Here is a 23,794-nt window from a genome sequence, read left to right on the forward strand (position 1 = left end):
TGATAGTTAAAGTGCGATATTTTCTATCATGAATCCAATTCATCACGTCAATACCAAGCACATTGATGTGAGCCACCATTTTGTTCAAAATTTAATTATGATGGCAATATTCTATTGAAAAATATAAATCCGAAAAAGAATCCATTAGGCATACAAAACTACCACCAGCCCAAAAGTTCATCGACTGTTGAATTTAAATGAACATTCAAAGTAATGATTTATTGCATGTTTAAACATTTTTAAGAACTACGCGAGATTTGATTCTTTTGGAAAGGGTAAATAAGTAACCATCTTAATGCAATCATTTTGATGTTGCACCTTACTTTGATAATGCCATAATTATAGACAGATTGTTGTGATATAGGCGTATTTGTAAAAAAATCAATTATTTTATTTTTTTTTATTAGTATGTCATAATTCTCTATTATTTATAGAAATGATTAAGATTGATTTTTATGTGTAAAGCTATATTGTGTTTAATTATTTATTTGTCGTGTGATTTTTTTTTTCCGCATTGCTTTTACACAACATTAACTAGCCAAACCATGTTGCTTGGAAGGCATAAAGAAAATTAGATACTTATATTACGCTTTTATTAAATAAATAATCACTTTATTTTGATAGACGACCATGGTTGGATGATACATAATGCTGGAAATTACAAAGGACGAGATTAAAATGTGAATATCGCCGCGCCGCTGGAGGGCTTCGATGCGAACACGTAAAGGCCCAGTTCATTGTTGTTGATGATGCCCTTCTCGATCCTGGACTTGTAGAATGATTCCTGTAATGGTAGCGAAGCCCACTAAGAAATTGGGTTGGGTAGTCTTTTATGTTCGGTGGCTTATCAAGCAAACATTATTTTCATTTTTATTTTTATTTTCATTTTTTTTTTTACCACCAAATACATAGATAGCACCTATCATAGATAGCACCTATGCTTATGGATTTACATCTCTCATATCTAAACTTTCATATTTACACACACTAGACTCAAATATGTAATATCACGTTAAAAATAGCACTACTATTATTGTAAAAAAAAAAGTAAAATATGAAAGGGCTATATATGTAAATATGAAAGTATAAGTGTGAGATATGTAAATATAAAAGAATTTTATGCTACCTATGTATACTTCCCATTTGGGGTGCGGTGAGTGCTCGAGCCGAGCGAACAATGTGCTACGCTTTCGACCGCTTAACATTAGAAAATGGATTCCAAGCGGATTAATACATTTATAGATTTTAAAAAGAAAATAAGAAAAAATTGAAATTTGTGAGGAAAAGACATAAAAGACCAAATTATTGGTGGATTAGTATTTCTATTTTCCTGAATTATTCTAGTAATTTGATCAATTAAAAATAAGAAATGGAATATGTGAAATGAGTGATAAGAGAGAGAAGAATGAACCTTCAAATTGAGAATAAACTGAGGAACAATGTTCTCTTTAACCAATGCAACTGCGCAGCCACCCCACCCAGCACCGGTAAGCCTTGCCCCAAGTGCTCCATTATCTCGGCAAACTTTCACCAGCTCCTCCAACTCAGGGCAGCTGGGAAACCAATTATACATAAAAATGAGGTCGTATGACAAATAGAACTTTTTAAATTTCAAGAATATTTGATGAAGAATCACATGATAATGAGAGGAAAATCCTTCAAAAAGTCCTAATTAATAAGAAAGCTCTATTTTAAAAAAGACTAATTATTGCAGTCTGAACATAATTAATATAAAAAAAATTAATTTGGAAATAAGTTCTTTCCTAATGATTACAAATTTTTAACTATTTTATGATATTCAAATGACATAAAAAAGAATTCCCATCATCTTAGACTTGCATAAGGTGAAAGTTCAATTTTAAAATGAGATTCTCCGGATTTTTTTTTTCCTGATTTTTTTTCATTCATTTAATGTATTTAAGAATAATCTACATAACTTGTGCACTATTTTCTTATTTTATTTTACGATTTATATACAAAATTAATTAGCAAAAAAAAATTTTCTTATTTAAGGACAGGTTTAATCATTTAATTTTTAAACTTTAGGGCATCATTAAAATCACATTTTATTATTTATCAATTCTAAATTAGGCTCGTAGATTGAAGAAAGCTCAAAAATTGAGTCAAGCCAACTAATAACACATTTGGCTCGACTCGGGATTATATAAGATAACTCGGAGCCAATCTTGAGCGAAAATCAAATCCTCTGATACATGAAAAAAACTATTAAAAATTATGCTAAAAACGAATGAAACAAAAAAAAATTGTTCCGTCAAAAAATTTATTGCACAAAACCTAATCTTTATTCTACCATATGGTGCATTTCCTTATTTCAAATATGCCCAAGTCATTTCATTCAATAGCATTAAAATGATCATATATATTTTTGTTTTAAGATTACCACTACGTTCAAGGTGATGGTGATATAGATGGGGATGTAATTAGTAGAATTTAAGTTGGATGGTTGAAGTGGGAGAATGCAGCGGGCCTATTATGTGATAGAAATGTGATAGAAAAGTACCATTTAGACGGAAAAAGGAAAATTTAATAAAATGGTGATGAGACATGCAATGCTTTATGGCGCATAATATTGGCCTGTAAAAAAGAAGCATAAATTAAGTGTTGCTGAGATGAAAATGCTCGGGTGGATGAATGGTTATACACTTGGAGACAAAATGTGAAACGAAAATATCAGTGAAAGGGTTGGAGTAGCAAGCTCCACTGGCAGAAAAATATAGAGAGATTCCTCTTATTAGATGCTTTGGTCACATTAAACGTCGACCATCTGATGACCCTGTTTGATGTTTTTTATTTGACTTATGCTAAGAGGGGTAGCGATAAAGCTCAAAAGATTTGGGCATGTTTTATAAAAAAAAAAATCTTAATTTACGAGAATTGAATTAAAATATGACACGCAATAGAACAAAATGTAGAAAAAGGATTCATGTAGCTGACCCACTTAGTGGGATAAAGGCTTCTTGTTATTGTTGTCGTATAATAACCTCTACCCTAATGCCACTCAACTATCAAATTGCTACCAGATAGTGGTCGAACCACAATGGGATGGTCATCTGGCTAGTGTGGTCATCGATGAATCTCTCATCACCGGCTATCAAACCAAAATTGTAAGAGGTACAAGAAAGGATTAGCTATTCTATCTTACTTCTTAATCTTCTAAAAAAAATTAATGGCCTACACGATTCTAATGTTGGAGTTTACAAGAGGGGCTCCTGAAGAAGTAGAAGATTAGGTTAAAAAAATAAGAGAAAATTTGATGCCAAAAATATAAATGTTAAGGAATTGATGCCATTTATATAAATCCTTACTGAAATTGTGAAATAATAAATGTTTTGCATTAATTAACTAGAAGTAACTTAAATTGTAACAGCATGAAAGATGACTTGAAGTTTCCAGGCAAATCACATGAGAAGAAAGGTTGGTCATACCTGCATTCATACAAAACACTGCAGCTGTGATGACTCTCATTCATTAGGTCTCCAAGCTTTTGAAGCATGTCCTCATCACTGCAAAGGAATATTGTAACGGCTTAAAGTATTCAAAAAGTATGAAGTCATAAATCATTTTGTTTCCGAATTCATGTCCATTAACGAATAGAGGAAGCAAAAGATAAATGATGTTTTTTCCTTTTAAAATTGTCGCTTCAGAAAAAATTGACATTAGGAAGTGGAAAAGCGATAAATTTATGCCATATTTCAAGTAATTTGAACAAGAATCAGTAGAGTGAGAACAATTTAAAATTGCTCCACTATGAAGCCAATCTTTGTGAAATGATTAAATGCACAATTAATTAACAAACAATGATGAAGTGTGAAAACAATCTTGACAAACGTCTCTGAGCCCATAACGTAGGGGCCGTTGCATCAATTTTATTATTTATTTATTTATTTTTAAAAAACATTTTTTGTTTATAGAAATAAATTGTTCAAGTTCTTTTTATAAAAACTCAAAAAAAAAATTGTTTTAACTGTTCTTAAAAGCAATCACCAATATAAGTGGCTGCATAGCTACCGATGCTTCCTTTGTCAAACACCTCCACCTTCAGCCATTGTTGCTAGCCACAACTGACACGGGGCTTTCCCTCCCCTCAATCAAGCCAGGCAGCTGGATCAGAAGGCTGAAGTGATTCATCCATAGGGAGGGAGGGTGGCCGGCCCAGGGGATTAGGGCTGCCCAACAGGAGTGGCCCCACCTCTCCTAGTTATCTACTAGTATTTATATATTATTTTCTATGTTGAAGTATGTTTTCGTTGTGTTTTATGTCAGGACAGCCGACGAAGTCCCCAATTTTCCCTAGTGTATATGGTGTGTATCCTTCCTTTTATTGCTTGTCGTCGTCAATTCCATCAAAATCCCTTCCTGATCTACAACCGCCTCCCTCAGCATATTTATGCCCTCTGCCACCCGTAATTGGAGACATCAACAGGAGCACCCCTCAGAGAGTTGAGAAAACTAGTTCGAATATAAGGACAGAACCATTCCGAGTGAGAAGAAGTTCAAGAAGAGTAGAATGCCTACTACAGTCCCCCCACAAAAATGATGTATATGTCATGGATTAGAGCACATCACCTCCTATCTTTTACCAAGATGGGCGCAGTGGAGGAGTTTAGCAACGAGGAGGCAGCACGAAAATGTTAAAGTACTAAGATAAATGTGATGAACATCAATGAAATAAATGAATAAGTTATCAAAGGAGTCACCCGCTTATGACACTATCTGGGAATGCTATTTTACCCTTACACGAAAACGAAAATAAAAAAATTATACCTTAATTGATATAATTTTTTTATGATGCACCTGACGTAATTTAAAAAATGAAATGTAAACGCAAAAAGGTTTTTAAGATCTATAAATATAAGAGGTGTAAATGTAAAGATGCAAAAGCTTTAATAACAAAAATTAAACTTAATGTTTGAGCATTTTAAACTGCACAGTTGTTAGACCATATGGACAGTAATTAGTAAAATGTAAAACTATAACTATTCATTAAATTATTGCTAGACTTATTCTGTAGTTTAAACGTTTCCTTAAAAAAAATTGCATTGAATTAGAATAGCTGATAGAAAAGAATATGTTTATAAAAGAAGGGAATCAAATGAAAGCAGTTATCAGACCTATTATTTTTGTACTGTTTCTTTTCTCACTTGTATTGTTATACGCTAGATGTTCTTACGTGTTTGGTTTGGTTGATGTTTTGCATATTTTATGATTTAGCGGCTCATTAATTTTTGGATGTTATAGTGGATTGCCATGAATCTGTTTTGTATTGTGTATCTCTATTCCCATTATGAAAAATCCAGACTTTCAGGCCGAGTCATGAAAGTTTATGTTCTCCATACGAGAAATACAAAGAATTTTAAGAAATGATGGTTCTTATCAATAGCTATTAACCAACACAAGAAAAAGAGAAGCTAAGAATTCAGCCATCATATGGCATAACCAGTGAGCAAACCAGTTTCAATGCACGGAGAAATATCAAAAGAACAAGCGGCAATATGACAGAATTCTTGAGAGTGAAGAAACATGATGTAAATTCAAATGAAGGCTTATGAGAATGAGTAAGATTCCTTCCCAGTAAATTGAACATAGCAAAAACAGTTTACACATATTTTGATGGAAAAGGCAATCATTTAAAATAAGAACAAGCTCAATGAATCAAAACTTAAATATGCTACATTCTTCACCAAGAAAATTAAGGCATTCAAACAGTAAATGAATAGCTAAGAAGAGTATATAAACTGAAGGCTAAAAAGGTGAACCGAACCTCAGATTTGAGGACACTGTGTCTCTGAAAGCATATACACGCTTAGCTTCAGAAAATACATGGGAAGCTCGCTGAAATAAAAAAATGTGAAACAGAATTAACCACATAGTTATGAAGGATTAAAATGAACAACTTATTACATAACCTATAAAAATGCCATATTCCTTCATACAAGAAGTCATCATCCCCCTCATTAGCCTTATCCCAACTAATTTGAGTCAGTATTACAAATCCTTATTTTTAATTCATTTAATGGAAGCGTTTCTAAAATGTTAAATCAATTTCTCCCAAATCATTTTGAATAACATAGGAATATTGATTTTTCTTTTAAATCCTCTAACAGTAATTTTATAAATTTGTCTGATAAACAAATTTTCTGCCATTTGCTATAAATGTTAAAATAACACAAATCTATTGTCAGTCATTTTATCTCCAAGATGGCACTCCAACTTTTTCTTTACAACTAAAGCAACACAATATTATAAACCTAATTGTGATTTTATAAAATTTAAAATCTCCATGATTTCCGCTTGTTACAAAACTCCCAATGCACTTCAACCTTTTAACCACCAACCTTAATACTGGTTGTTATATCCTTATCTATGTTTCTTTCGATAATAGATATAGGATATTTGAATCTATTGCACATAAATAATACTTGAACTTCTAATAATATTGAATGATATTTGTTAGCATCTTATTATCAATTTTTTTTCTAGTAGTTTTAAGGCCTCTATCTTCTAAATATTTTTTCGAGTACTATAAATTCTTTACTTATTTTAGTGGATGTCTCACTAAATAGAAGAATATCTTCAGTAAAGAGCATATACTAAAATCCTTTGCTCTGAAAATCCTTTGTAAGTATCCTCATAACTAAAACAAAATGAATATAGACTCAATGTTGATCTTTAATATAAACCTAGGATGATTTAGAAGTCTTAGATAATTAGATTATTTGACAACTAATTCTAATACTACTAATTAGTGCCCCATCATACATATCTTTAATGATCTCAATATAATCATTGATACAAACCTTCCTGCCTCAAAGCACATCAAATTAATTCCCATGGCATTCGATCATATACTTGCTCAAATTCAAAAAAACTAATAAAAACTATATCATTATTCACTATAATTCTCAATTAATTATCATAATGTACAAATCACTTCTATAATGATCCATACTAGCATGAAACCAAATTGGTCCTCCAAAATGAAAGTTTTTAAACTTATGTTCCATTATTCTCTCTCATAATTTAGTTTATTAATCAAATTTAGTTCCTTTATAGTAATCATAACTTTAAACATATCCTAAATATTGATGCCAAAATGCTCCTTTTGCATATACCAAAATGCTTCTTTTGCAATTCTCTAACTCTTAATTTGTATTTTATATGGATCTAAAGACACATTATAATCATTTTAGAATCAATTGCACTTCTTTATGTCAAATAAATATATAATATACTTTATTATAATGTTTGTTTTGCCCATAAAAAATATGTTCTCTTTAAAACACTTATTCTTCTCAAAATAACATTTCCATTTGCCATTTATAACTTCATCTTTAACTAAGATCCATCTTCACTATGGCGTTGGATGTTGGCCTTTAAAAGAGAAGCAAAAAACTAAGTGAAGCAAAAAACTAAGTTAAGTGTTACCGAGATGAGAATGCTTACGTGGATGAGTGGCTTCACATTTAGAGACAAAATGGGAAATGAATATATCCGTGATAGGGTTGGTGTAGCTCCAGTGGCGGACAAAACTAGAGAGTCTTCTTAGATGGTTTGGTCATATTAAATGTTGACCATCTGAAGATCTGATTGAGAGAGTAGATGTTTTATATTTGACTTGTGTTAAGAAAGGCAGAGGTAGGCCTACAAATACTTGGGCATAATGTATAAAAAATGATCTTAATAAAAAAATGATCTTAACCTATTAGAATTAAACGAAAATATGACACTCAATATGACGCAATGAAGAAAAAAAATTCATGTAGCCGACCCCACTTAATGAGATAACGGTTTGTTGTTGTTGTTGTTGTTGTTGTATTAATTCTGATATAAGTCTTATAACTAATTTTCAACTTATGATTCACACGCACTTGTACGACATGATATGACTTAAGCACGAGAAAAATCTATTATTAAAATTACATGAGAAGAACACGCGTTGATATGACATTATAATTTTTCTATCTTAGCATGGTATTACGCACTTGTACCCCATGTTCTGTTCTTGTCAAAATTATTTAACTAAAATTACATAATATAAATAAAAAGTTGTGAATAAATATCTCTTATAGGACATTGGAAAATGCATATAAAAATGTATCTAATGACATCCTAGTTCACCTTTGCTTAATAATCATCATAATCAAGTTAATTATGGTGTGTCACTAAGGTGATGTTGAAGAGCCACTTTATATACTTCTTAGCACACTTGGATAGGCATATTGTTTACGAGGAATGCATTTGCACTAAAAAAAATCAATGTGACTTTCTTTCATTAATTTTGACATGAGTTCTATAACTGATTGTCAACCGATGATGCAAGGGCACATAAACAACATGATATAACACCGAAAGAAAATACTTCTATTATTAAAAATATAGAAGAGGAATATGCATTGGACATGATATTACAATTTTTATAACTTAAAAATTAGGCATAACACATAACATATAAATAAAATATTGAGAACAATTATCATTTATTACACATCTGGCCAATGTATATAAGAATTTATCAAGATAATATAGCGAAGTTTGCATTTATTGTACACTCACAAAGAAATACACCATTCTGATAAGAAATAGAAACCCCATGTTCTGTTCTTGTCAAAATTATTTAACTAAGAATACAAGATTTGTTAAATCTCATCATTCACAAGATTTATTTAATTCTCCTTATCATAAATCTTAGGGTTTACCAAATTTCATAAAAGCCTATTTGAACTAAATCCTATTTTTAGTCTGATCACTTTTTATTGACAATAATAAATCTTTTGCTTGACAAATTCAATACCAAGTAGATACACAATATTAATATTTGAGAGAAAAGCAAATGCAAGTAAGAACTCGATTAAATATGAGGATGATTAAACTTGTGAGGATTTCAGTGCAGTAAGAAATGAAAACAGAAAAAAGACTAAATAAAAAACATGAACTACAACAAGCCACTAATGAAAATATAATGTCAAATGCCTATGGAGTGCAAAAATGTAAGAAACACACATGCTCACTATTTGTACGTTCCAAAATACTAACCACGTGAAAGAAAGGTGGTGGTAAAGAAAGAAATTTAAAATAAGGGGAGGAAGTATTGATTTTTTTAGTTTTTTACACGCACATACACAAATAAATGCACACCACATACGCAAGGCCTTGAGCCCATGACCTCTTGGTTGAAAAATAAAGCTCTCGACAACTAGACCAAAGTGGCTTCCCTAGGAAGTACTGAAATTTTGAAATAAACATAATATAAATCATAGAACTTTATTTTCATATTTTCTATTTATGATATTAAGATGAGTGAGTCAGACATATAGGAATTTTTTTATTTTTACATGTGCCAATATCGCATGTCAATGGTCAACATACATCGCAAATTGCATAACCTACCATCATGTTTCAATCCTTCTCATCAGTGATAGGTACTATCAAATTCAAAGCAACGAAGAAGAGTGTACTTAACCATATATTACTGAAGTTCTGAAAGCCAAAGTTCTGACCATCTCCGTGAGGTTATTTAGGAGCTTAAACATGGTGAGCTTAAAAGGTTAAAGCATATGTCATTCAACTAATTCTGATGGCTCCAAGCAAGTTAGAAAGCAGACGACAGGGATGCCGAAAAAGCTAGAGAGAGAAAGAATAAGATATGATAGGGATATAAGAAAACAATACAAGGAAAGCTGCAAAAATACCACAATTACCTGTTAAGTGGAACAAAAACAGTCAAATCAATAGATAATTTTGCATGGATTAGGTTATTTGGTTATGACAAAGTTGGTTAAAAAAAAAAAAAGGATCCAAACAATCAGTAGAGAGAGAAGAACCTTGAATATAACAACTAACCTAACTGAAATTATGGCAGGTGGGACTAAGTTTTTACAACATATCCATAAAAATTAAACCTTAATCAAGCAATCAAAAAAGAAATGAAAATGATAAGACAATAAGCAAACTTGTTGTAGGTGGAGCACAAAACTCACTCTATAACAGTATTAATCAGCAGTTGCACAGTTATTACAACACACACACACACACAGTAATTTCCATTATCTAGATACAGTAATGATCCTTGCCTTTACAAAATGAGAGAAAATATTTGGCACAAATACTCAGTATTCCATGAATGAAACGGGGTACTAACTTACCTGGAATAGCTTAAAATTTTTAGCAGCGTTCAGAACATCCAATGAAGATGGTGACTTTTCAAAGATAGATTTCAGTGGTTCCAATGTGATTCTTTCAATATCTTCTGCAGTATAAGGCTCTTTTTTCAAAAGTTCCTGTATAACGAAGCAGAAAAATGACTAAAGTTGCAAAACATGTCATAAGGAATAATATCTAGTTACAAATATTGTCGAAGTAATCATTTTCATGCAAAAAAAGAAAAGGCAATTTTGGTTGATTTAATCATGCATGTCTGAGAAGAAAGAATTGCTCAAAACCTACTTTGTACATTCATAACATAGGCTTAAATAGAGTATTACAATGTTTTACAAATAAACCCTTAGAATTTTTCAATATTCCCTCTTTTTTTTTCAATAAGACCCTAAATTATGTCCAATTCTCAACACTCCCCCTCAAGATGGGCAAAAGATATACACTAAGCCCATCTTGTTACATACACCAGGCAAATCTAATGAACTAAGTCCTTTAGTAAGGCAGTCAGCCACTTGCTCTCCAATAGCTACATGACTTAGCTCCAGCAGCCCATTATTCAACTCTATGAATCACCACATGTTTGGTTCTATCATGTAGCACCAAATTGTTGTCAATGTTGATTGCTGACTTGTTGTCGCACCAAAACTTCATTTGAGTTCCTTGGATCACCTTAGCTCAACCAACAAGGCTCTCAATTACATCATCTCGACAACTCCTAAGGTCATGGCTATGTACTCAGCCTCTATTGTTGACCTCGCTACTACAGACTCTTTCTTGCTCTTCCAAGAGACAAAGTTGCCTCATACGAACATGCAGTATCTTGAGATGGATCTTCTGTCATTTGCACAACTCACCCAGTTAGTGTAACAAAAGCCCTCAATGTCTACATGCCCATTCTTCTTGAAGATCAACCTCTTCACGACTGCACACTTCAAGTACCTCAAAATCTGATAAAATGCATCCATATAACACTTCCTTGGATCATGCATGTGCGGCTCACCGCGCTCACTGCAAAAGAAATGTCGGGTAGCTCTCACGATCAACTAATTCTCCTGTCTCTGCACTCAACTAAGCCTCTAGTCAATTGGAGAGACTGCATATTTACACTATTTACACCCTAGCATATCTATTTCTATGAGAATATCTAGTGCATGCTTTCTTGGGGACAAAACCATCCTCTCAGGTCCACGGGCTACTTTAATCTCAAGAAAATATATGAGATGTCTAAGATCCTTCACCTTAAATTCATTTCCCAATCTTAACTTTAGTTGGGCAACTTTTATCTCATCATCACCGATGACAATGATATCATCCACATACACAGCAAGTATAGTTGTGTGACATTCATGTTGTCGAAAGAACATCGTATGGTTTACTTTGATCTGTTAGTATCTCATGCCCTCCATAGTCTTTCTATACATGTCAAATTAGGCTTGAGGTGACTGTTTCAAGCCATACAGTGACTTTCTAAGTCTACACACCTTGCCCACTGTTTGGGAGTATCGAATCCTAGTGATATCTTCATATATACCTCTCTTAGTAACTCACCATGAAGAAATGCATTATTTACATCAAGTTGGTGTAATCTTCACCCACCATTTATTTCCAGAGAAAACAGGGTCATCACCGTGCTCATCTTTGCTACTGGTGCAGAGATTCATTATAGTATGATTGTTCCCTTTCGCCAGCAATCTTGCTTTATATCGCTCCATCCTTTCTTTTGGAGTTTGGTTCACTGTGATCATCCACTTGTGCCCAATTATATTTTTCCTCGCTCGTAGTGGCATTATCTCTAATGGTCAGTTTTTATCAAGAGCCCTAAGCTCTTTATGCATAGTCGTTTTTCACTTGAGATCCTTTTTAGTAACCTACCAACACTTGGGTATAAAAATAGTGTCCAAAGATGCAATGAATGATCCATTTAAATATGATATGATAGAATATGAAACAAAGCAAGCAATATCATATTCCTACCCAAAACAATCGATAGGATGTCCCGCATTCCTGCTAAAGTTGGGGGGTTAGGAGAAGATAAAGGAGGAATCATATAACCTAGGAGTTCTGCGTCGGAGGTTGATGGTGTTGGCGTCTCAAGAGTCGGGGAAGGTCGGGACAAGAGACTAGCAAGTTCAAGTGGCATTGCATACATTGCAAGCTCAACTCCCTCATTTTGCTTTCTTCTTCATGTATACACCCTTAGCTGACCTTCAGCCTAAATCCCACCACCTCTGGGTTCACTCCTCATTTTCCAATTTCTCAGCTAATTCATGCATCACAAGACAAGGCATTTCTCTCATATGTACCACTCTTTCACCATTGCGTTCACTCCCCTCTTGACTCACATCTTTAGTATTTGGTGACTCACCAAATATGATATCACCACCTAGGTGAAGTGTGGTTCAAAATTTCTAAATGACGCATCTATGCTCACAAACAGTCTCTTCTCTATCTGACTTTAGCAAACATAGCCCTTCCGGGAAGCAGAATAATTTACAAACAAACATTTCACAACTCTGGGATCCAGTTTTTCTACTGATGGCATGTGATCCTTCACAAAATATTTACATCCAAACACCTTCAATTGGAGGATTCTGCTATCATCTCCTTTCAAAATCAGACAAGGATGCTTCCAATCTAACACCCTCGAGGGCATCCTGTTGATCAATTGAGCAGCTGTCAAAACTACTTGCCCCATAAGTGTTTTGGGACATTCATTGCGATCATCAAGCTTCAGGCTACCTCTAGATGATGCATATTATTTCTCTCTGCTACTCCATTTTGTGTCGATGTGTATGGATATGTGATTTGATGTTGTATCATTGAGCTAACAAGTACTCCCCAAATGCTTTTTTGGTATATTTTAACTCATTACCAGGCCTCAATATCTTTACTACTGCAACATATTAAGTCTGGATTGTATTGTGGAAGTCATTAAATCAATCAAACATATCACCCTTATTTTTCATCAAAAATAACCAATTAACATGAGAAAATCAATCAATTTAAATCACCAAATATCGATAATAATTCATCAAAATTGTATAACAATGTCCTCAAACATTAGAAAATATGAAGTCCAACATACAAAACTCCTATTCTCAAAATTGATATAAAAGCTCCTAGTAAGCTTATCAAACTCACAAGCATCATAAACAAGCTTTTATTTATTTGTTTTTTTTCATATAAAGAGTATACAACTGACTCAATAAACTAAAAAAAGAGTATCTCATATGTCTATGATGTAGTAGCAACACATCTTTCACACTCCTCACAGAATCTCCTACTCTAGAACTATCTACCATGGATGTCAAAGCTGAGTCCATCCCCTCCCAGTCCAAGTACCAGACTCAACTATGTCACGTTCCAGTTTCAAGTATCTAACCCGTCCCTTTCTCTTAGAATATCACCTTGAAAATATCCAGCAGCATGTTTTAGTTGAAGAATAATGACACTAATAGATAAAATGTTCACTCGAAAAGGAGCATGCAAAACATTAGACAAAGTCATATAATTACTACCTCTCACTGTACCCTTACCAACTACAGGTTGTGTTGTAACATCAACAGTCTTGATGTTCTCTATTACTGCTAAGGGACTATAGAAAGAAAACTTCCTAACAGGACTTATCACATGTCAAGAAGCACTAGGATCTATTATCCATTTTGATGATCCTTTGTGAAAATAGAGGCAAGAGCAGGTGTATCATAAGTATCATTATCAGAGTGAGCATAAGTGACAATATTACCCATTGATGATGACTAGTTGGAAGCATCCTCAGCCCCATCTCCTGCGACTTTTTGTTTCCTCTTCAACTACTCCTAAATACTCATGATCCCCATTAGTAAAAACTGCTCCTGTCCCTCCTCTGCTGCCATCAGATTTTCCCGATAGCCCCCTTTTCCACCTTTTCGACCACCACGACCACGACCATAGTCCACCAGTCTCTCTCTTTCCTTAGGTGGCCTAAGATAGCTTTTGCTCAAATTTCTAACTTCACTATGAATATAACACTTGTGAGTCTCCCCCTGAACACCTATCATACCTGAGCTCGAGGTAGCCAATGCTGATAGCGCACTCAGAATTCCAGTAGGCTCAATGTAGTTGCATGCAGCAACTCTCCTCTTGTATCATTGCAGCAATAGCCTCATCAGGTGAAGGGATAGTCTCCTGAGCTAGGAAGACTAATCTCTGATCAAAGACTAGGTTCAGATGGGCCAAAAACTGCAATCCTCATTTGTGTAAGGATCTCCTCTTTCTTGCACTCTGGATCGCCACAACTCGACATCGATGAGAAGTGATCAAAATTTATCCACATCCGCTCCAAATCTATAGTGTATTCCAAAATCATTTTATCATTCTGTACAACTGTTTCTATCTCATGCTGAATCTGGAACACCCTCTATGTGATTCTTCGTCCAAGCATAAATTTTCTTCAGCTTTGCTCAGATGTCCCTCACATTTTGAATGCCATCTATTAAAGATACAATTGACGAAATCATCAAGTTGAGTAACCAATTGTAGATTAAGGCATGTGTGGTTCTCCACTTATCCCCCTCAGCACTGTCACTCTTTGGTTCGTCCCCAGTCACCTAGTCTCTTCTCTACTAAAGCGGTCTCAACATACGTGGCCGGTCCATCGAGCTTTAAATCCACTGGAGGGATATCTAGCTTCACCTGCGACAAAGCAAGTGTCGAGGTAGTGACTCTCGTCGACACGCTAGCTCCCTGTATAAGCTCGACTAGGACCTTCAGAACTTCGGGATCTATCTTCCCCAAAAACTCCAAGCCTTTACCTATCGCACTATCTCCATCTTCTGACATCCTCAATCACAAAGATCCAAGCGTAGATCACGCATCCTTTGCATATATAAACCGCGATCCCGCGTTGCCTTCCCAGTTAGCTCTAATCCTCGCGATCCCATCGTAAGCATCCCAGGTAGCTCTTTCTGGCACTATAATGACATTTAGTCGGGATCTCATCGGCTGCTTCATCCAGCTTCGAAAGGATGAAGGGAAGGACGATCATAGAAGGAAGCGTCGACCCGTCCTGCAACTCAGTGAGGCAGTCTTCTCCGCCCCCTGACTCCCAGTGAAATGAAATCGTTCAACCGAGAGCCATCAGCCGACAATGCCGCTTCAAAGGTGGAACGAAAGCAGAAGGGAAGCGTGTTCTCTGGAAGAGAAAGTTTCGGGTCTCTAAACGCCCAATCCAGAAGATCAAACAGTGTGATAGCTATTAGGTTAGGGCTCGGATGCCAAGAAGAAAGAATTGCTCAAAACCTACTTTGTATATTCATAACATGGTCATAACATGGGTATTACATTGTTTTACAAGTAACCTACTAAACTTCTTCAAAATTCTTTTTTTTCCAATACAAACCTAAATTAGGTCCAATTCTCAACAGTCTGCTTCTGCAAGAAATTCATGTTCTCATAGCATTGGAAGATGCATTTGAAAAGAAATCAGTTAAGAATTTGCAAAATGCATTGACTTTAAAGCCAATACAAACGACTTCTTCTGTAAAGTTGTCCTCTAACCATAGCAATGGATGTATCGTTACCCACAAGGTAAAATTCAACCATGATTAGGACATTCATAATCCCCATGGATAAGTTATTATCACAACATCATGAACCTTAAAACCAATAATGCTGTGTTGAGAAAGGAAGAATCATTTGTAAAAGGAATAAAAAATTAAATTAAAAGATTAAAATAACATATGAAAATGTCGAAAGAAACTTGGGGGGTAGAGATGAAAGATGAGTTAAATGTTAGGAGACCGTCATAATTCTACTAACTATCAATACCAAATTAAGCACAAATTCTACAAACTTTCATCTCAAAGCGCATACACGTCATAATGTGAATCTTTCTCAGCATATTTATAGAACTTCACAAAGAAAAGGCATACAATTTACATTGGCTAGTAATATTATTGGCTAAAATAAGAAAGCCAAGTAACCGAATCAGAGTACAATAAATAAATAACAGAAAAGTACAATAAATGTTAGAACAACAAAAAAATAAAAAATAAAAAAAGGATCTAAAATAAAATAATGCTTTAGAACAAGGAGAAATAGAATTGACAGAACCTTCACAGCAAGACCAGGATTCGAGGATCCACGGTTCTCTGCAAACTCTATGCACAGCCTTTCAACATCAGATAAAGTTTTAAACTCAGAGACTGCCTCTTTTGTATTCTTTCCAAGCTTTATGGCAAGAACAATCTGGAGAAATATTTTTATTTGGATAATGTTAGTCTTCCCTAAGAATATATAATATATCTGGCATAAATATGAGTTTGGAATAAAGTTAATCCAGCCTGCTACTTCAAAGAAATTCAGTATTCTGAGGTAAAGACTTTGTTTGGTCAGGTGTACCGTGCACAGAGCAACAGCACCCGCAGACCGCAGTCGTGCTGCATGGAACTAGTTCAGTTTACTGGGGGCAAAGCTTTCTTGCCTGCACGCCAATGATAAACTGTTTTACACCGGCGCTCAACTGGCACTTGTATAAAAGTAGGCAATGTTTAGGTTATGAAGAAGTTGCTACATTACCGAACAAACCCCAACTAGTTATACTGTGTATCTCGCTACAGTAGAAGAATTCTTTTATAGAAACATAGGAAAATTTAATGTCTATAATTCTTGCCATAAACAGTCTCAGATCAGTAAATGTGGTGAACATTTATAAAATATAACCAATGACAATACACAAGTTTGTTTTCTGTTAGACCATGAAACTGCAATAGTAAACAAAATTCATTTAAGAGGAGTACGCCAAACTTTTGATCATAGAATGAACGATAGGGGCTTCACAAAAGTTGTTATGCTCAAAATACTCTAAATCTCCTTCGCAGAGATCTCCAAAGAAATACATAAGTTCAATGAAAAAGAGCATAAGGGAAAGGAAATTTCGGGAAACTAATGAGATAAGTGGTTGAGGTTGGGGTAGCATATGTGTGCTTGTGCATTCATTCTTTCAAACACAATACGAAGGGTATGATTTGTTGTGAAGAAACAATAATAACTTTGCTTCAGAATTGACAGAAAGAAAGGAACTCCTATAAGACAATTTTCAGCACTGTCATCCTACCAAATGCAAACATATATAAGCATGTTTAGGGGAAACTAATAATGTCTCCTGTTAAGTATTACTTGCATTATTTACTTTGAAAAATGAATAATTTTTAATCAACCAGAATAAAATTGAGTAATGTTTGCCTGATAATGCCCAATGCAATTAGAATGGAGATACAGGATGATACCATAAATCATGAATTAAGCAAAAACCATCAACTCCAAAGCAGATTAAAAGAAAAACTTACAGCAGCCAAGCGGCATTCAACGACGCGGTTATTATAGTTTGTCGCAGCAGTTACTGCTTTCTGGGATTCCGCAAGCGAATGTGCTATGATAAAAGTACCACCTGCTGGTAATTGTACGTCATTCGCACGGATGGGATTAAAATCAATTAGCTCCGCAAAACCAGACTTAGCCATGATAGAAATGGCCTGCCAAATATGAAAATTTATGCAAGATTAAAAAACTTTATATAATATGGAGATCAAAATACTCAAGTACTATAACAATAACATCACGAACTGTTTGGTTGATTCCATGTGAAGTAGAGGCGAAGGGTTCTGATAACAAAACAGCCTCTTTGCAATAACGGGTAAGGATTCAAAAAACTTTTTCCAACCCCAACTTTGTCAAGAATCTCAAGCATTTGGTATGTACTATACAGCTATATAATAATAGTTAAACGTATTAAATTAGCATCAAACCAATCCAACAGAATGTTGACAATATTTTGTTAGGCCGGCGCCCATGGTGCCTTCTTCCAAATAATTTGAAAACTTATTTGTGGCACAAGACTACAAAGGCAATTTAGTCATTTATTAGTTATTATTGTGGGATAAAATAGGGCTTAATATGTTTAGAGTTAGTTAGATCTAATTATTGTCTTGAATCTTAGGGTTAAGGTTTGAGAGAGATCGCCTACCTTTCGAATTTTAGGTGTTTATCTTTTATGTATTGGGATTATATCGTTTTAATTTGGTACGGATGGAATAAAATCTATTATTTTTTTCCCTGATTCCTGCAAAACATTGTCTCGTTCCTATCAAATCGGTATCAGAACATTCGAGACCGCTGCTCCGCTAGAGAACTTTGTCGTTCGACTTCGAGGTTGTTGCTCTGTCTCATATCGTTCTAAAATTGTCACTATGTCAAGTTCATGATTGAACCTCGCGATAGAATCACAATTCGAGTTAGCTGGGAAGCCAATGACAGGATCATCAGTCACGTTCATGATGGAACTTAACGATATAGTTGCGATTCGAGCTAGCTCGAAAATCAAATATGGGATCCTAGGTCGCCCTTGTGACTGAACCTCGCGATACAGTCATGATTCAAGGTGGCTGAGAAGCCCCACAACATCGTCTACATGAATGAAACTCACAATACATTCATCTTCATAGCCAAACCTCGTCATATAGTAGTGTTTTGAGCTAGTGGGAAGCTCCGCGACATCGCCTTCATTACCGAACCTCGTGTTACAACTGTGATTCCCCCTCCATGATTAAAAATCATTATAAGAGTAATGGCGGGGTATTCTCCTCCATAGAAGGGAGATTCATGGCCCTAGAAGAAATGATAAAAAAGATCGCGTAGTTTCACACAAACCCATTGTTGCCTGCCAGAGGATATAGCGACGGCGTCTAAAGCAAACGCTAGAGGCAACAAACAGAAAAATTCATGCGACATCGAGGCAATGAAACTGTCTTACGCAAATCTGGAGCAGCAGAATCGTGCAAAGGAATCTAGAGCAGACTTAAGCGACAATATTTGGAATGAATAGTGTTAAATATGATGGCTTACATGGGCAACAACAGGCAAAACGGGACGATGTGTGATTCGAGGTTGGAGAAGATCGATTTAAAGGATTTCAACCTGAAATAGGGACAACAGTGGTGGGGCCTCTGCCAAGGGCAGCATCCAACAACGCCAGAACCTTTCGTTGTGGCAGCCATTCTAGAGGAAAGAGTGATTCAGAAGCCTATGGAAACGGGCGAGTTGATTATGAGATGAGTCGGACTTATGAAAGAAAGAAAATTAATATGGGTTGAGGAAAGGAACCCAACCCCCGCTTAGAGTGGAACAAATTTCAATCGAGGAAATTGGGGAGGAGACTCGTGCATAAGAAAGTTAAAGATGTTGATCTTTGAAGGAGAGGATGTCTATGATTTGGTTTATTAGGTGGAGAGATATTTATTTTAATGGGTTGACAAAGAAAGAAAAATTGATGATGGCAACAATGTATTTGGAAGGAAAGGCTCTAGTGTGGTATCAATAGATATAAAAACGTCAGTCAATCAGAATATGAAAGAATTCAAAAAACGATTGTTGGAGCATTTCATAACCATGGTGGAAGGGGATTTACACTAACAGTTTTTTACATTGGTCTAGGAATGGTCTATTATTGATTATAGGGAGAAATTTGAAATGTTATCCAGCCGTTTGAGAATAATATCAGAAGCAGTGTTTGAAGAAAACTTCATGAAGGGGTTGAAGCTAGAGGTTCGAAAGCACTTCGTCTACTGAGACCATAAGGATTGAGAAAAACTATGAAATTAACGCAGTTGGTAGAAGATATAAATGCAATGGAATAAACTAATATGAGTAGCACAAATGGAACGCCATAACGAAATACTACAACCATAACGATGCCAAAAACTCAAACAATGGGATTCCATATGGAGGCTCCAAGGGACAAATAATGGGTCAAGATTGAGGCAACATTCAAACGCCTTATAGAGACAGAGATTCAGAAGTAAGCCAAGGGGATTATATTTTCAGTGTGATGAAAAATTAGTCCTCGAACACTATTGAAAGGATAGAACCTTACAGACTCTCATAGTGTTTGATGAGGAGACAGACTATAAAGAAACAGAGGAGATTATGAAGGAGGGTGTGGAGGAGGAATAACCTCACTTGGATGTGGTAGAAATCTCATTGAACTCAATGGTAAGGTTAGCATCAAACTACACTATGAAACTTTGGGGACAGTTTAGAGAGTTGAACGTAATGGTGGTGGCAAACAGTGGAGCCACCCACAACTTCATCTTTATTCAAGTAATGCAGCAATTTAGGCTTAAGACAGTTATCACAGGGAGTTTTGGAGCCACGATGGAGACGAGATAGATGGAGAAGAACAGCAGAGTTTGTAAAAAGGTGATTTTAACACTGCAAAATATTCAGGTAATGGGGTATTTTCTTCCCTTGAATTTAAGGAGCACTGATATGATGTTGGGTAAAAGATAGTTATGGTCCTTAGAGGAGACTAAAATAATTGGAAAATCTTAACAATGGAGTTCCAAAAGAGATACAAAATGGTGATGCTTCCTAGTGATCCTAGTTTGTGCAAGCCCTTGGTGACACTTAAGGCCATGGTTAGGGCAATACAGAGAGCACGATTGAGATTCTTGATTAAGTTGCATAGCATGAAAAAGACACATGACATGGAGTTAATAGAGAATCCAGCACAGATCCAACAGCTCCTAGAATAATTTGCAGAAGTATTTCAGTTGTCACACGGATTATTGCTCAAAGGGAACACCAGCATACAATAACCCTGAGACCGGGGGTTTCTCATCTCAATGTGTGCCCATATCGCTACCCCCAAGGTTTTAATTCAACGCTAATAGAGCTGATTGAATCTTCTGGTAGAAGAAGATTCATTCAGATTAAGGAGATGGAGCTTAAGCTTCATGTAGACTAAAAAGACCCATTGATAACACTTTGTAATAATCGAAAAACTATCATTGTTGTTCTTAGTGGAAGTGATAAAAGTGTCTCGGATGATAATCACGATGAATAAAATATATTACTGACAATAGAAAATGTGATGTTTTTGCATCTTACAGATGGAAATTGGATGATAAAAATCAAAAACATCTTAACATGGATTGGGTTGACAGTGTGAAGCATGTTTTCGAGTATTTTACAGAAAAAACTTCTAGGCCTCTCTTCGAGCATCGGGATACCTCACTTGTATGGAGCTACAAGTATGCAAACGTTGAATTTATAAGAATTCATGCTACAATATCTATGGGCAGGTCCAATATCTAATAGAGTAGTTGATGTCCTCCAAAACAGTTGATCCATTGAGGTTCATTCAGTGGGCATCACTAAGGGTGATAAATTGATCAAATATTGTGATAAATTGCACATCAAGAACATGGTTACACCAATAGATTATGCACTTCCTGGGAGAAGATAGGGATATGGAAGTTCTTTAGAACCCATTTGAGTTAAAAGGTGTTCTTGACATGAGTCAATTTTACGTAACTATACATGCATTTTGCCCCTTTTTTACTTGTTATTTCACTTTATTTATCACGGATTTACGCTTGTGGAAGGTTTTTATTAGTGAGGTGCAAATTACAGGTGATCAAGCACGCATTTTTGGAGTGAGGAGAACTAAGATTTGAACTGTCAAAACTGGTATGGCCACGGCCCATATAGGCGTGACCACGCCATCGTATCGAAGGTAACAGTGTGACCACGCCCGGATTGGGCTTGACCACACCGCTCTATCAAAGGTTTGGCATGACCACACCACCTGATCCACAACACCGGCATGATCACGTCGCATTTGGGCATGACCACGCCGACGAAGCAGAAAATATTTTAGGAAAGATATTTCTTGCTAAATCCAAGATCTTGGCTATAAACAGTGATCTTAGGGCTACTTGGAGGATGCTGGGGGAACATTGGAGGCAGCTAGAAAGAGGAGATTTGAGGGTTTAAATGTAAACCCTAGAGTTTTCTTTTGGGGGAACATTGGAGGCAGCTAGAAAGAGGATATTTGAGGGTTTAAATGTAAACCCTAGAGTTTTCTTCTTCCTTGAAGGAGAGAACCTCTAGGGCAGTTTGCCTTCATTTTTTTCTTTTCTTTTCATGTTGATTTCCTTGTGAGAGTTGGAAAGATTGAGAGGTGAGGGTGAGTTCATTGTATGAAGGAGATTGGTGAGAGTTTGTATTGATCAAAGAGAAACGTGGTGTATTGTTGAGGACTGAGCGGCACTAGGTGAGTGTTTTGGACCTTTTGCACTACAATCTTTATTTTTGTGCATGCAATACAAGTATTTGTTTTTTTCTTTTATCATGCATTGTGATTGACTTAATTTCATGCCCCTATAATTACGCCATGTGGTTTTCTTGTGGTTTTTTTTCTATGAATTTTTTGTTCCTTCGACATCTTTTTGATACATTAACTTCTGATTTTAATGCGTTAACCTTTCGATCATAACTTATTTTTTATCGGATATGATAAGAATGTTAAAAAGTTTTCGTGATCTACGACTTCTGCTAATCACGTAGAAGAACAAATGGGTTAAACACAAAATCCTTGTAGAATAGGCATATTCTAATAGGAAGTTGCAACTAAGACAGGGGATCTGAAGAATCCTGAGAAATAACATAGGGTTAAGTGAAACTTAATTTTATGGATTTCTGATTCTTCTTCTGACCTAAACATAAGCTTAAAAAGAACACTTATTTCCCTAGTTGTCAACAATAGCATGGATTTAATAGGAAAACTTCAAGAAACTATCTAGCCGATGTCACAGGAGTATAAATCTTGCATATCTTAAAACTCTACACTTTTTCCTACCATTTATGTTAATGCATGCTCACGATTGTTAGATTCTTTTCTCACATTTGATTATTTCAAACCAAACTTAGCGGTTCATATTATTTCAATCCAAACTTTGCGGTTCAGTAAAATAAGTCTCTTAGAAATATTTTGGCACTATTCTCGAGGAATCAATATGCGGTACTCTTTAACCGCATTTTACTTGACACGTATACTTGAGTGATTGATGGGCTTACTTCACGGTAAGTTTTCAACCATTAGTGCGTCAGGAACCAACAGGTGAGACGAAGTACTGATTAAATAGAAAGGATTTCCAGATTATGACGTCAAGTGGAAGCCATACAACTTAATCCAGCAATTTGTTATTTGCTAGTTATTATCTAAAAACTTATGTGCGGCGCAAGACTACAAGGAAAATTTAGTCATTTGTTAGTTATCATTGTGAGTATAAATATGGCTTAATAAATTTAGGATTAGGAATGTGCGATTGTTGCTTGAATCTTAAGGTAAAGGTTTGGGAGAGATCATCTACCTCTAAAATTATAATTGTTTATCTTTCATGTATTTAGGATTTTGTCATTTTGATATGATCCTAGCGGAATAGAATCTATTATTTTCAGCCCAATTCATATGGAAATTTCTCGCTCCTCTCATATTTTAATAGAAAGGATAGCAACTTCTAATTACTTCGATACAATAGTGCAAATATATTATAATATTTAATGTTTAAAACCTCGGACATGAATCGGCCTCTCCACAATGCAAAATTATGGTTGTTAACAGTGCACATCACACATCAGCCCCTCCCCAACCTCTGTATTGGCAGGATCTTCATGCACTTAGTATGCCATTTTTATTAACCCTTGTCAATTATGAGCTGTTTATTACCAAATTCCAGTAATACTGAATGGTCAAGGATGAGTATGTTGTCTTTATAAATTCTAGTCAGCCCCTCGT

The 23,794-nt window shown here is 35.3% G+C and overlaps 1 protein-coding gene across 1 annotated transcript in view; it reads right to left on the bottom strand.

Moving 5' to 3' along the window:
- Positions 1-571: 571 nt before the first annotated feature.
- LOC110021877 (galactokinase) overlaps positions 572-23,794 on the bottom strand; it is a 43,837-nt gene continuing 20,614 nt past the window's right edge. Inside the window, exons 7-13 of the mRNA XM_020720583.1 lie at positions 17,505-17,690; positions 16,270-16,404; positions 10,164-10,298; positions 5,783-5,853; positions 3,447-3,524; positions 1,412-1,553; positions 572-784 (exon numbers count right to left, since the gene is read on the bottom strand). Of these exons, the coding sequence (XP_020576242.1) occupies positions 674-784; positions 1,412-1,553; positions 3,447-3,524; positions 5,783-5,853; positions 10,164-10,298; positions 16,270-16,404; positions 17,505-17,690 (858 nt within the window). The 3' untranslated portion in view covers positions 572-673. The remainder of the gene's footprint in view (positions 785-1,411; positions 1,554-3,446; positions 3,525-5,782; positions 5,854-10,163; positions 10,299-16,269; positions 16,405-17,504; positions 17,691-23,794) is intronic.

The sequence above is a fragment of the Phalaenopsis equestris genome, unplaced genomic scaffold (assembly GCF_001263595.1).
Source record: "Phalaenopsis equestris unplaced genomic scaffold, ASM126359v1 Scaffold000002, whole genome shotgun sequence".
NCBI lineage: Eukaryota > Viridiplantae > Streptophyta > Magnoliopsida > Asparagales > Orchidaceae > Phalaenopsis > Phalaenopsis equestris.